Source organism: Balaenoptera ricei, chromosome 19 (assembly GCF_028023285.1).
Source record: "Balaenoptera ricei isolate mBalRic1 chromosome 19, mBalRic1.hap2, whole genome shotgun sequence".
NCBI classification, from domain to species: domain Eukaryota; kingdom Metazoa; phylum Chordata; class Mammalia; order Artiodactyla; family Balaenopteridae; genus Balaenoptera; species Balaenoptera ricei.
This window is the reverse complement of record NC_082657.1, coordinates 1,750,263-1,764,985: the sequence shown is the minus strand read 5'-3', so window position 1 is coordinate 1,764,985 and position 14,723 is coordinate 1,750,263. Positions and strand designations below refer to the sequence as shown.

Genomic DNA, 14,723 nt, shown 5'->3' with positions numbered 1-14,723 from the left:
GGCTGCATTAGATGCCTTTTCCTAGTGTTCTTTTTTTTTTTGGGCCGTGCCACTTGGTTTGCGGGATTGTAGTTCCCCTACCAGGGATTGAACCTGGGCCTGGCAGTGAAAGCACGGAGTCCTAACCACTGTACCATTATGGAATTCCCTTTTCCTAGTGTTCTTACAGCAACGTGGGATGTCTTTGATTAAAGGAAACTGAAAGCCCACAGAGGCATTATTACTCTGTCCAGCCAAGCCTGTGAAATTGTGGTGTTATGTCCATTGCAGACTCTCTTACTGGGTCTGGCTTGCAAGGTGTCGGCAGTCTAATGACCAAGAAAGAAAGAAGTTACGATCTTGAGATTCAGAGGTAGCAAAACAGACACAGAGGCACTGTTTTCATCTTTATCTTTTTCACTGAAATGCTAATTTTGTTTCATCCTTGTTGGTATTACTAATGGGCCTTGTTTATTGGGTTTCTTTCAGTTGACAAAGGAAAACCCAAGACCACAGAACCTACCACTTGTGAGCCAACCCTCTTTGAGGGAGCCTCTATCCAGGAACTAATACAAGGAGGCCCAGCGGACTTCCAGTTGGGACAAACCAAGGATCAGGATGGGCCGTTGGAAATGCAGGAAGGACACTTGGGACCAGGGATGGACCCCCAGAGGGAGAAGCTTCCTGAGAAAATGAGTCCTGAACATGGCAGTTTGGGGACAGCTGGTGGTGTGTGTTCAAGAATTGTAGAGGAGCTGGTCCCTCCAGGAGGTGCTGTCTATGACCATGACTCATGTGGATCTGGTAATGATCCCATTATTCAAGAAGAGGAAAGTATCTTTAAATGCAACGAATGTGGGAAAGTTTTTAACAAGAAACACCTTCTTGCTGGACATGAAAAGATTCACTCTGGCGTGAAGCCCTATGAATGCACAGAGTGTGGGAAAACCTTTATTAAGAGCACACACCTCCTCCAGCACCACATGATCCACACCGGGGAGAGGCCCTATGAGTGCACAGAGTGCGGGAAGGCCTTCAACCGCAGGTCATACCTTACACAACACCAGCGGATTCACACTGGGGAGAAGCCTTACAAGTGCAGTGAATGTGGAAAGGCCTTCACCCACCGCTCCAATTTTGTCTTACATAAGAGGAGACACACTGGGGAAAAACCCTTCGTGTGCAAAGAATGTGGGCAAGTCTTCCGACATAGGCCAGGATTCCTTCGACATCACATTGTCCACAGTGGTGAGAATCCGTATGAGTGCTTTGAATGTGGCAAGGTCTTTAAACACAAGTCATACCTCGTGTGGCACCAGCAGACTCACACTGGGGAGAAGCCCTATGAGTGCAGTGAATGTGGGAAAGCCTTCTGTGAGAGCGCAGCCCTCATTCACCACTACGTCATCCACACTGGGGAGAAGCCCTTTGAATGCCTCGAGTGCGGGAAGGCCTTCAACCACAGGTCATACCTCAAGAGGCACCAGCGGATTCACACTGGGGAGAAGCCTTTTGTGTGCACTGAATGTGGAAGGGCCTTCACCCACTGCTCCACTTTTATCTTGCATAAACGGGCCCACACTGGAGAGAAACCTTTTGAGTGCAAAGAATGTGGGAAAGCTTTTAGCACTAGGAAAGACCTCATTCGGCACTTCAGCATCCACACTGGGGAGAAGCCCTTTGAGTGCACAGAGTGTGGGAAGGCCTTCAACCGCAGGTCAGGCCTCACGAGGCACCAGCGGATTCACAGTGGAGAGAAGCCCTATGAATGCTTGGAGTGTGGGAAGTCCTTTTGCTGGAGCACAAACCTCATTCGACATGCCATCATCCACACTGGAGAGAAGCCTTATAAGTGCAGTGAATGTGGAAAGGCCTTCAGTCGTAGCTCATCCCTCACTCAGCATCAAAGGATTCATACTGGGAGAAACCCTGTCAGTGTGACAGATGTGGGAAGAACCTTCACCAGTGGGCAAACCTCAGTCACCCTCCGAGAACTCCTGTTGGGGAAAGACTTTTTGAATGTAAACACCGAGGAAAATCTTTTGCAGGAGAAAACACCTACCATAACATCTGATCGTACATACCAAAGAGAAACCCCACAAGTATCTTCTCTGTGAGAAAACCTGTCACGGATCATCAGTAGTTGTGTAAAGACGCATTGTAGAAATTGACCCAGCCTAGAGCCTTACTCTACATCTGAGAGTTCATCTGTGAGGGAGAGACCAGTGTTTATTGTGCACTAAGGAAAACTTTAGCTACGTTTTTCCCTTAGTTTACACTGCAGTGTTATCTCAGGAATTTTTATAAAAAGAAGGTGGAAACTTAGATGAAAAAATGAAATGCAAACACAGTTTCTTTGAGACTTCTCTGTCAAGGTTATGGCACTTTGTCATGGATCCCTTAGTTTACTTGGGGTGAGGGGAATGTTATTTCACAGGCAAAGGGCCTTGACCCTTTATGTGTCTTATATATACATTCATTGCTGTCCAGTATTGGGAGAGTTAGACACTTGAGGACAGGTATTTAAATAGATAAAGATACACATGACACACGGGCACGTTTTATTGCACCAGTTAAGACTGTTTCAGGCTTTGGTTTTTTAAAAAAAACAAATGGTTCTTTTGGTGGTTTTGAACACCAGACGTTCAGACTTTTTATTGATTCAATCTGTTTACTTAATTTCTGTAGCTATATGGTAAATCTTAAAATTGGGTAAAGTGAATACTTTCTTTCATTATTTAAATTAACTTAGCTTTCCTAGTTCCTTGGACTTTCCATATAAATCTTAGGATGCAAAAAAACCTTGCTCATGTATTTATAGAAATTGATTTAAACCTGTAGAGCAGTTTGTTTAAAAGCAACACCATGAACACAGTACATGGTATGGCATTTCATGTATCTAAGTAATTCTTGATATTTCATTACCATTTTATAATATTGAACAATATAGGTTCTGTACATTTTTGTTAGGATTTATGTCTAGGTTGTTGTTTTTTTTTTTTTTTTTAGTGATTTGTAAATGGCTTTTTTTTTTTGGCCTCAGGGCTTGTGGGATCTTAGTTCTCCCACCAGGGATCAAACCCAGGCCCCCTACAGTGAAAGCGAGGAGTCCTGACCACTGGACTGCCAGGGAATTCCCTATTGGCATTGTTTTAAACTTTCATTTCCACATGATCTTTAGTAGTATACAGAAAGATAATTGTTCTGGGGGGTGGTAGTTTAGTACCTTGCAGCCTTGGCTGAACTCAGTTATTTCTAGACATTTCTTTGGATAGAATCCTTGGTATTTTCTGCATAGAACTGTCAACTGCAAATAGTTTTTTTTTTTTTTTTTTTTAATTTTTTAATTATTTATTTTTGGCTGTGTTGGGTCTTCGTTTCTGTGCGAGGGCTTTCTCCAGTTGCGGCGAGCGGGGGCCACTCTTCATCGCGGTGCGCGGGCCTCTCTTGTTGCGGAGCACAGGCTCCAGACACGCAGGCTCAGTAGTTGTGGCTCACGGGCCCAATTGCTCCGTGGCATGTGGGATCTTCCCGGACCAGGGCTCGAACCCACGTCCCCTGCATTGGCAGGCAGACTCTGAACCACTGCGCCACCAGGGAAGCCCCTGCAAATAGTTTTCTTTCTTCCTATTTGTATACGTATTATTTCCTTTTCTTATGCACTTAGCTAGGACTCCCAGTATGATGTTGAGTAAGAGTAGTAAGAGAGGACATCCTTGACTGGTTTCTGATATTAGGGGGAAAACGGTCAGTTTTTCATCAAGTACAATGTTAGTTGTAAGTTTTTTTTTTCCATAGAGTTTTCCTATCAAGTCTAGAAAGTTTCCCTCTGTTAATTTGCTGAGATTTTTGTTGTCATGAATGAGTGTTGGATTTTGTCAGATGCTTTAGCTCCATCAGTTAATGTGATCATCTGGTTTTTCTTCTTTAGCCTATTGGTATAGTGTATTACATTGAGTTTTGAATATTGAACCAGCCTTGCATCTTTGGAATAAACCCCACTTGGTTGTGGAGTATAAATTTTTTAATATATATTGAAACATTCCATTTGATTATATTTTTTTGAGCAGGTTTTCCTATAATCTCTTGATTGATGATATGTAGTTGTCATTCTTTGTTTGCTTGTTTTTAATTACTGCCATTGTCTGGTTTTGGTGTTGAGGTGGTAGTGGCTTCCCAAGTTCTATTTTTTAGGAAGACAGTGTGTAATTGATTTTTTTTGTTTAAAATGTATAGAGCTTGACCTTTTTTTTTAATAGCTACTTTATTTATTTATTTATTTATTTTTGGCTGTGTTGGGTCTTCGTTTCGTGCGAGGGCTTTCTCTAGTTGCGGCAAGCAGGGGCCACTCTTCATCGCGGTGCGCGGGCCTTTCACTATCGTGGCCCCTCCCGTTGCAGGGCACAGGCTCCAGACGCGCAGGCTCACTAGCTGTGGCTCACGGGCCCAGTTGCTCTGCGGCATGTGGGATCTTCCCAGACCAGGGCTTGAATCTGTGTCCCCTGCATTAGCAGGCAGATTCTCAACCACTGCGCCTCCAGGGAATCCCCTGTGTAATTGTTTTTAATTGTTGTTTTAATGTTTCATAACATCCTCCAGTGAACCATTTGAGCCTGGAGATTTTCTGGATACTTTTTAGTTACATATTATTTTATTTGATAAGTATGGAACTATTCAGAGTATCTGTTTTCATATTGGATAAATTGGATAGTTGGTCCTCTTCAAGGAAATGTTTCGTTTTATCTAACTTTTCTTATTTGGAGACTTGTTGGGAGTATTCCCTTACTATCTTTTTAATGGCAACAGGGTCTGTACTTATATCCCATTTTATTCCTGATTTTGGAAATATGTCACCTCTCTTTTTAATCATTGTCAATCTTAGACATTTACCAGTTTTACTGATCATTTTGAAGAACCAGCACTTTATTGATTTTTCTCTATTGCCTTTCTGGGTGTTTTTTTGTTTGTTGGGTTTTTTTTTTTGGTCGCACCATGCAGCATGTAGGATCTTAGTTCCCCGACCAGGGATTGAACCTTTGCCCCCTGCATTGAGAGCACAGAGTCTTAACCACTGGCCTGCCAGGGAAGTCCCTTTACCTTTCTGTTCTTAATTTCACTGATTTCGGATCTTTATGATACCGTATCTTCTACTTTGCTTTGGTTGTATTGTGCTCTTTTTATTTTTTGAGGGGTGCTGAGATTATTGATCTGAAACTTTTTTTTTCTTTTCTAACGGATCATTAAGTATTTTAAAGTTCCTTCAAGACTGTTCCAGCTTTATCCCACAAGTTTTCATTACAATTTATTCAGTTCTAAATATCCCTTGATTCCCTTAGAGACTTCCTCTGTCACCCATGTATTATTTAGAAGTATATTGTTTCATTTCCTACTGTTTGGAGCATTTTCTGGTATCTTTTTGTTACTGATTTCTTATTTGTTTCATGTTTGGTTTGACTGTTTAAATTTGTTGAAGTTTGTTTTATGACCCAGGGTGTGGTATATCTTGTTCTGTAAGGCTTCTCAAAACGAATGCGTATTCTGCTGTCACTAGGTGAACTTTCTATAAATGTCTGCACAATCCCCTTGGTTGCGGTTATTGCTTAGATTTTTTACATCCTTGCTGACTTTCTGTGTAGTATTTCTGTCAGTTGCAGAGAGAGGGATGATGAAGTCCTGAAGTATAATTGAGAAATTGTCTATTCCTTACAAGTTCTATAAGTTTCTGCTTCATGTATTTCAAAGTTCTGTTGTTTGGTGCATACACATATAGGATTGCTATGTCATCTTGGTGTATTGACCCTTTAATCATAATAAAAGGGTTCATTTTCTTGCCTTTGAAGCATACTTTATCTGATAGTAGTATAGTCACTACTGCATTCTTTTATTAATGTTTGTAGTTTATATTTTTCCATAATTTTATTTTTAACATCTACATCATTATATTTGATGTAAGTTTCTTGTGACAGCATGTAGTTGGGGTCATACTTTTTTTTTATCCATTTTGCCACTTCTAATTAGTAGGTTTAGATCATCTAAATTTAAAATAATTATTGATATGTTAGAGCTTAACTGTACCATTTTATTAATCTTTTTTTTGTGTTCCCTTTGTATTATTCCTCTTGTTTTCCAGTTTTTATTATTTGGGTTCCCCCCACCCTGTTTCCTGTGGGTTATTTTAACATTTTTTAGAATTCTATTTGATACGTCTGTAATGTTTTTGAGTATATATCTTAATTTTCTTTACGTATTATGTATACATAACTTATCACAGACTGTTACCAGCATTTTAGCACTTTGATGTATAGAAACCTTGATTCCATTAGGTTCACCTACATTCCCTACTCTTAATATAATTGTTGTAAGTATTTTCTCATTGTATACTGAGAACTATATTGGATATTGTAATTTTTGCCTCAACTAAGTGTTGGTTTTTTTTTTTTTTCCCACAAAATTCATGAGAAGCATAGTCTGTTTACCTCTACTTTTACCATTCCATTGTTGTTTCTCCATTCTTTTTTTTTTATAAATTTATTTATTTATTTTTGGCTGTGTTGGGTCTTCGTTTCTGTGCGAGGGCTTTCTCCAGTTGCGGCAAGCGGGGGCCACTCCTCATCGCGGTGCGCGGGCCTCTCGCCGTCGCGGCCTCTCTTGTTGCGGAGCACAGGCTCCAGACGCGCAGGCTCAGTAGCTGTGGCTCACGGGCTTAATTGCTCCGCGGCATGTGGGATCTTCCCAGACCAGGGCTCGAACCGGTGTGCCCTGCATTGGCAGGCAGATTCTTAACCACTGCGCCACTAGGGAAGCCCGTTTCTCCATTCTTGAAGTCCCAAGTCTTCTGTTAACATTTCCATTCTGTTTGGCAAATTTCCTGTGGCCTTTTTTCTAGGGTATGTCTGCTGTTAACAAATGTTTTTTCTTTCTTCATCTAGAAATGTCTTCATGTTCACTTCCATTCCTGAAGGATATTTTTGTGGGACATAAGACTTGGGGTCCACAGTTCTTTTAGGACAAAAGAAAACATGTCTGTTTTTTCTTCTGTCCATCTCCTTTTTTCCAGCATGGTTTCAGATGAGAAAGCTGCCTTTCAACCCATTGTTCCTCTATTTGAAAGGCATCCTTTCCGTCAAGTGCTTTCAAAGTGTTTTTTATTATAATATTCAGCAGTTTATGATGTGTCCTGGCATAGAATTTTTAGGGTTTATCCTGTTTGGTGTTTTCTCAGCTTTTTGAATCATGTGGTGTATGCCCTTTGCCAAATTTGGGAGATTTTTAGTTATTTTTCAAATATTTTTTCAACCCCACGCTTTTTCTCCTCTCAGGGACTCCAGTAACGTGAATGATAATTCTCACATTCTTGTTCCATAGGACCCTCAGGCTCCCATCATTTTGTTTCCACCAGTCTGTTTTTCTCTGTTTCTCACATTGATTAATTTCCATTGATGTCTCTTTGAGCTCACTGGTTTCTTTCTGTCTCGTATATAATCTACTATTGAGCTCACCCAGTGAGTTTTCATTTTGGTTTTTGAATTTTCCAGTTGTTTGATTTCCATTTGGTTCTTTTATACATCTTCTGTATTTTTGCCTAACTTATAATGCCAAAGAAGGACTCTGAGAAAACAGGCCAAACTGTATAGTCCAAAGTCATGGTTCTCTGGTGGTTTATCTTGATGTTGGGATAGAAATCCTAAATTAACTGGAGAAATGAAAAGCCTGGTATCCACAAGAATTTCTGAGAACAGATCTTACAGCTGAGACCTGTAGATTGTTCAGAGTTGTGTTTAAGGTGCCTGGATTCTCCGTGAATCCTACTGTCTTCTGCCTTGTTGCCCAAGCCAGACACACTTTGCAGCCATTTTTTCATCATCACCCACATGCAGCCACTGTCCCATTCTGTTCTTTTTTTCCTAGTAGACACTCAGTATATGTGTGTTCTAGTGAATGGCTACATGCAGCAGGGAATTTATAATGTTTGGCTCTCTCACAGTGTTTACACAAAGCTGTGTATATAGTTGGCACCGTATAGAACATACGTTGACCTTGAAGAAAATCTACACAAGCTTTTATGGCCAGATCGTAGTCATGATGAATGATTGTTTTGGGTCATCAAAGACCACCCTCAGTTTCAGTGATTTGCTGACTCACAGTACTCAGCATATTGTTACGCTCAGCAGCTGTTCTTTATTACACCAAAACGGTGCAAAGCAAACTCAGCCAAGGGAAAAGGCACAAGGACTGAAGTCCAGAGGAAACCAGGGACAATCTGCAATGGTCCTGTCTCAGGGAAGTCACAACAGGATGGGCCTAATTTAAGCTCCATCAAGGAGTTAACAGCAATAGATTGAAATGTCTACTGGGGAAGCTACTTAGAGACCCAGTGCCCAGGGTTTCTTGGGGACACTCTAGCACATACCAAATTCTAGACCTCTAGAAGGATAGATCGATCTTCGGCATTAAGCCACACAGGTAAACAAAAAAACTTGGGCACACTGAGCCACTCGTCATTTGTGGGAATAATGGGAAATCTCCCGAAATCGAAGGTCCCAAACCCCAGCCCTTGCAGAGGTGAACCTTGCAAGCTCAAGAGACGAGCAGTCTCAGGCCTGCTGTGTTATGTCTTCATAGTGACTTAAATGGTACTAAGATGCCGATTAATTCAGACTTCTGTAACGAACATTAAGCAAATACAGTTTCCTACAACAAAAAGTGAGTCAACTCTGAGGTGAAATTGTTAAAAAAAAAAAAAAAAAAAAAATCAGCCAAAGTAGAACTTAACAAACTAGCCAGGATTTAATTTAGTGATGACAAAGTACAGAGGCAGTATGGTGACAAAGGACCTTATCTCTTCCCAATATTAATATATGTATGTATATGTGTGTGTATGTATGTACACCACTTGAGGCCATATATATGTATATAAATGTGTATAGACCTAATATATATGTATTTCTGTGTGTATATATATATATACAGATACATGGCTTCAAGTGGTCTGACTTGCAAATACACCCACTGCTTGCTTACCCTTATCTATAAAGATGTAAATGCCAGATCAATGCTGTGTGTTCCTATATCACGTAAGTCAATTTCTTCTCTCTCTGTTCCTACTATTGATGCTGTTTGCCTCTGTCTTCAACAAAGAAATAAGGAATATGTGCATCATTCAATGCACCTGACAAGATTTAATTAAAGACTTCGTTTCAGGCTTAGTCGCGTTCATGATCTATGTGTGAGTTTCACTTGGGGAGAGTGGGAGCCGGTGGCTCCAGCGGGGAGGGCCCTTGCTGGACCCCTACAGGAATCTGGTCTCTGGGAGTATGTGCCTCTCCCCTTTGTACTCACACTCTGGCCTGCAGATGACCTTTCCTGTCTCAGTTGTGGGATGGGGTGGGGGTGGGGGGGGAGCGGCTCTGGAGTGCTCAATGACGTCATCCTTAAGAGTTTAGGGTTAAAGATTTGTAATCTGCTCACAGGTAGGTTACACACCTCACAGTTAAAGGTCTAAATGGTAAATGGGCAACTTTGCCTCCCTCAGAGCAGTATCAGTGCCATGGGCCCTGTGGTCTGACTTCTTGTTCGTACTTCCTGACCTGGTTCTTAACTGCTGGAAGACTTTTTAGAAAATTCCTGGCCACTCTCCTTCCCTTTGTTTCGGATATCCATGTGTTAAAGTATGTGCTTTTATTCTGAAGTTCTAACATTTGGGACCTTGCTGATCCTGTAGAGACTGCCTCCTAGAGCTAGCTGATTCCTCCAGATAATTTTCCCCACTGGGTGTGCCTTTCAAATACAAACCAACCATTCCAGAGCCCAGACCCCACAACTACTGCCTTTATCAAGTTCTCATGCTTCAAGACCCTTCCCTAGATCCCAGGAAACTAAGGACAGCCCCTGCACTCTGAACTGTGCTGAAATTATCCCAACTAGCTAATCCTAAACCTACTTAGCCTGCTGGCTTCACCTGGCCCAATGCTCCCAGTGAAAATGACAACACAATCTTTGCCTACACTTCCGCCTCCATCCTTTTGCCTCTGACTCCACTCTAGTGCATCCCCATGTGACCCTGTGGAGCATGGCGTGACCTCATCTTACAGAACTGTATTTCTTCAACGGTAATCATCTGTTGGCCTCATATCAGGATACTAAATCCTACATTTTAAAACAATGCCTGAAAGCGTTAATGAGAGGATAAATACTAGGAATAAAAGCAAATCAGGCATTTCCAGAAAGCAGGGTGTCAGTGCACCCAGCCGGATGCAGTCTTTAAATTGGAACGGTGTGGAGAGTCATGGACAGAGGAAAGAACAACGCCAAGGAGAGGCTGCCCAGGTGAGCAAGTAGAAAGCAGGTATTCGACAGGCCAAGGTGTTAGTAAGATGCCACTTACCTCCCCCCCTGGTGTTTGTCTTTTAGAAAGATGGTTCCAGATTCCCTTCTCAAAGTCACACACTTCAGACAATGACCAAGCGTGACTAACTGAGGGCCACAAATTCATTAATGACAAATTCAGATAGTCTCCCTGTATGATTTCTCCAACTTGCTGAGACGTGGAGGAAGAAACGCCTTTCTGTGTGCTGTCTCCCGAGTCCTGCTACGTCATTTGTTTTCTTGATCACCTTCTGGTTAATAGGCATCCTCACCACTTTCCTCCCTTGTCCCTTATGGCATCTGTAGCCACGTCATCTTTCAACCTCTCTGCTTATTATTGCTCATTCTAGTTCCATTTCATGCTCTTGGTTTTAGGTATAAATCTTCGTACACATTTGATGTGCTCTCTTCTCACTTTCTCTCTCCTTGAAACCTGGAATCACACTTAAGCAATCGTCAACATTTTCCCCATCATAGAGTCTGCCCAACGTTTGCCGTGCCTGTGATCTCAGCTGCCTAAAGCCTGTTTCTCATCTGCCTGTTCTTTTGTCCTTCACCCTTTCTGATTTGTCCTCACACATTGCCTTGAGTGTCAGGCACCACTCTCTGTCCCACATCTCACTTCTTTATTCCTCCCTCTCCCTTTAACTGAGGAGTCCCCTTGGACCTATTTTCCTTTCCTTGCGATTATTGCACTTCACCATTACCTCTTCCTCTATTTTTCTCCACTTCCCAAGCCTCCCTACCTTGTGAACCTCCTTGCTACAGTCCCACCCTCTACCCCACTCTGGCCAAGGTCGGTGGTGACTCCCATGTTTATAAAATTTAAGCCCTTGTCTTTCTTGAGACCGAACTTGACCCCGTTGACCACTCCATTCTTGAAATACTCTTTTTCTTTGGTTCTGTAACATCACTCTCCTGGGTTTCTCTCTCCCTCTTTCTTTTTTTCTAACTTGCTAACTCATCCACTTCTAGTCACCCGTTCAGTTTTGAAATTTCTAAATACTTTTCACAGGCCTTTTTCTCACTCTGTGGTCTCTTCCAAGGCTTCATCTGCACCCTTGGCTTCAGTTATCTTCTTTACTTTGAACAAATTGAAATTTATTTTCCCAGTCCTGACTTATTGGAGCTCTAGACCTGAACCCCTGATTGTCTTCTTACTGTCCCCACTTGGATGTTTCAAAGATGTCTCATTCTCCACTTTTTAAAGATTCCTAAAATGGCTCCCACTTCTCCCTGATTCTGATCCACTTTTATTTTAAAGAATGAGATAAGGCCATGTCTTTTTTAAAATTTTTTATCAAATATTAAGTTTTAAAATTTATTTTTGGCTGCGTTGGGTCTTTGTTGCTGCGCGTGGGCTTGCTCTAGTTGCAGCGAGCGGGGGCTACTCTTCGTTGCGGTGCGTGGGCTTCTCATTGCGGTGGCTTCTCTTCCTGTGGAACACAGGCTCTAGGCATGCGGGCTTCAGTAGTTGTGGCTTGCGGGCTCTAGAGCGCAGGCTCAGTAGTTGTGGCACACGGGCTTAGTTGCTCGGTGGCATGTGGGATCTTCCCGGACCAGGGCTCGAACCCGTGTCCCCTGCATTGGCAAGCGGATTCTTAACCACTGCGTCACCAGGGAAGCTCCTGATCCACTTTTAGTCTTGCCTCTACACTACATGGCACTGTTTGGTTACCGAGGATAGAAATCCCAGGGGACTTCCCTGGCGGGCCAGTGGTTAAGACTCCAGGTTTCCACTGCAGAGGGCACAGGTTTGATCCCTGGTTGAGGAACTAAGATTCCACATGCCATGCAGCATGGCCAAGAAAAAAACCTCCCTTACTCAGCCTGGTTACCTCTGTTTTCCTCATCCCCCACATGCAAAGCTGCCAGTTTTGCCTCTTTAATGCCTCTCAAGTCTATTCTCTTCTCTGTAATCCACCACTTCCTTCCTAGACCATAATACCATCATCTATCACCTCTAATTCTGTTTAGTAATTAGGTCTTGTTTTACCCATGTTTCCTCTCCAATCCATTCTCCACAGTGAAACCAGAGATGCAACTCAGATTAGATGATGCATTTCACTCCCTGCTACCTGCCCAACACACACACCCTTAAAGTGTTTCATGACTTCCCTTAACTCTTGGGATAAAAACCGAATCCTTAACATAGCCCGTCCATGGGGCCTTACCTGGTAAGGGATGTGCCTAATTTACTGCCTTTTCTCTTGCACATGTCTGACTGCTCTTCTCTCTTCACTTCCTGTTTCCGTTTCTTTTCATTTCCCCACCTGCTGTAGGGCTCTTCCTTACCCACTTTGGCTAGTGAGTGAGTGCTTATCCTTCACATCTCACCTCAAATAGCACTTCCCTAGGGAAGCCTTTACCAGAATACCCATCTAGGTCATAACTTTTCTTTTTCAGGGAAACTTTCATGGTTCTTCGCTGCCCAAGACCACCTTCAGGCTGGGTGGTTTGCTAGGAGAATTCACTAGACTCAGAAGAGCTGTGATACTCATGATGACAGTTTATTACAACAAAAAGACACAGACCAAGATCACCAAAGGGAAAAGGCACGTGTAATAAAGTCCGGGAGAAACCAAGCACCCCTTCCAGGTGATCCCTCCCTGTGCAGTTCACAGGGACTCAACTTTTCAGCAAAGATGTGGGACAACATGTTCAGTTATCGCCAACAAGGGAAGGTCACCCAAGCTTCAGAGTCCACAGATTCCTTTACTGAGGCTCGCAGCGCCTAAGTGACCTACCATGGATACTCAGGATCCACAGAAGGCAAAGATGTAGTGCTGCCTCAGGCAATACAAAGCCCACCCTTCATCATGAGTCACATTGTTAGCATGAATTATCTGGTCATAATAATACAGTGGGACCTACAGGTGTAAGCATAAAAATCACTCTCACTAGTCAAGATATTCCAAGGACTCAGAAGTGGTCTTCCTGGAGCTGGTCAAGGGCAAGTCCTTATTTTTTTCTTTCTTTTTGCCACACTGCATGGCTTGTGGGATCTTAGTTCCCCAGCCAGGGATTGAACCCAGGCCCTCAGCAATGAAAGCGCAGAGTCCTAACCACTGGACCACCAGGGAAGTCCCCCACAGGTACATTTTAGAACACGTTCAGGTGCATATTAGAACCTCATTACTATGGCTGACAAAGTTCTACACAATTTGCCTCCCTTTATCTCTCCAACTTACCTCGTACCACTCTAACCCCTGAAGATGCAGCTCTTAGCCACACTAGCCTTGCTTTTCCACAAACACCCCAATACACTCCGAACCCAGGAATGTCTTTCTCAAAGACCTAGGAATCCATCTCTTTGAAATGAAGACATCAAAGGAGATAGCATCCCTACATCCCAGCTTCTGTGGGAGGGTAGGAGCCTAACTTTGACAGGCACCTTGCTCCAAGTAGCAAAACTTCCCCTGTCATAAAGAATTGAGAAGTTAGTTTTCCCTTCTAGAAAGCCAATGTAACAGCAGATAGTCACCCCAATTACCAGGTAAATTTAGGATGAACTATGTGTAACAAATGGTGCTGTCAGTACTTGAGAACTAATTATTGTTTGTTTGAAAATGTATGTAATGGGTTGTGTCTGTTTGGCTATATGAAAGGGTGAGTTTTATTCTTTGCAATCTCTTAGCAACTGTGCTGTGCATCACATTCTGGTTTAATGCTTATACAATATTAAACTATTTTATTTCTCTACTATCTTTTTGGAGAGGTTTTTCTGGGTTGGGAGGAGATTTTTTCCTTTTTAAATTTCCCCACCAATTCACCCTATTACCTGTCTAAAAGAATTCAATTGCAAATGTTTTTGAAATTTCTGTGTATGCCAAACAAATAAATATGGGGGATGATTTTACTATTTGAGACCCAAAATGCAAACTGATTACTGGGTCCAACAAATACACTTGACCCTTGAACAACAGGGGTTGAACTGCCTAGGTCCACTTAAGGCAGGTTTTTTTCAATAGTAAATGCTATAGCACTGCATCATTTGGGGTTGGTTGAACCCCTCCCTGGATGCAGACCCACAGATATGGAGGAATCTCAAATACTGATAAGACAGGCTGGGACGTGGGACCCTTTGCTGCAGTGCTTGCACCTGGACAAACATCTCCTCCAGTAACAAAATACAAACTATAAGGGACTAAAAATAACTGCATGCATGTGCATTTGGGGCAAATTATGAGCAACAAGATACAAAAAGACCAAAAACCCAACTGCCACTTCTGAGGAGCTGGGAACAGAAGCAGGGTACCAGGAGCAAAAACAGGGTACTGGGAGCAAAAACAGGGTACTGTGCATGCCCCCTGCACACAGCACCACCAAGGGGGTGGGCAGATTACCTAAGCCACCCCTCCAGCCCCACCCCTGGGCTC

The 14,723-nt window shown here is 42.6% G+C and overlaps 1 protein-coding gene across 2 annotated transcripts in view; it reads left to right on the top strand.

The window, feature by feature from the left end:
• AURKC (aurora kinase C) overlaps positions 1–14,723 on the top strand; it is a 40,450-nt gene that overhangs the window by 21,049 nt on the left and 4,678 nt on the right. The window contains exon 5 of one of the 2 annotated variants that reach the window (XM_059904473.1): positions 469–2,686. The exons of the other annotated variant lie outside the window; for it this stretch is intronic. Coding sequence (XP_059760456.1) covers positions 469–2,096 — 1,628 coding nt within the window. The 3' untranslated portion in view covers positions 2,097–2,686. Of the gene's footprint in view, positions 1–468; positions 2,687–14,723 lie in introns of those variants that run through there. 2 annotated transcript variants of the gene reach the window in all.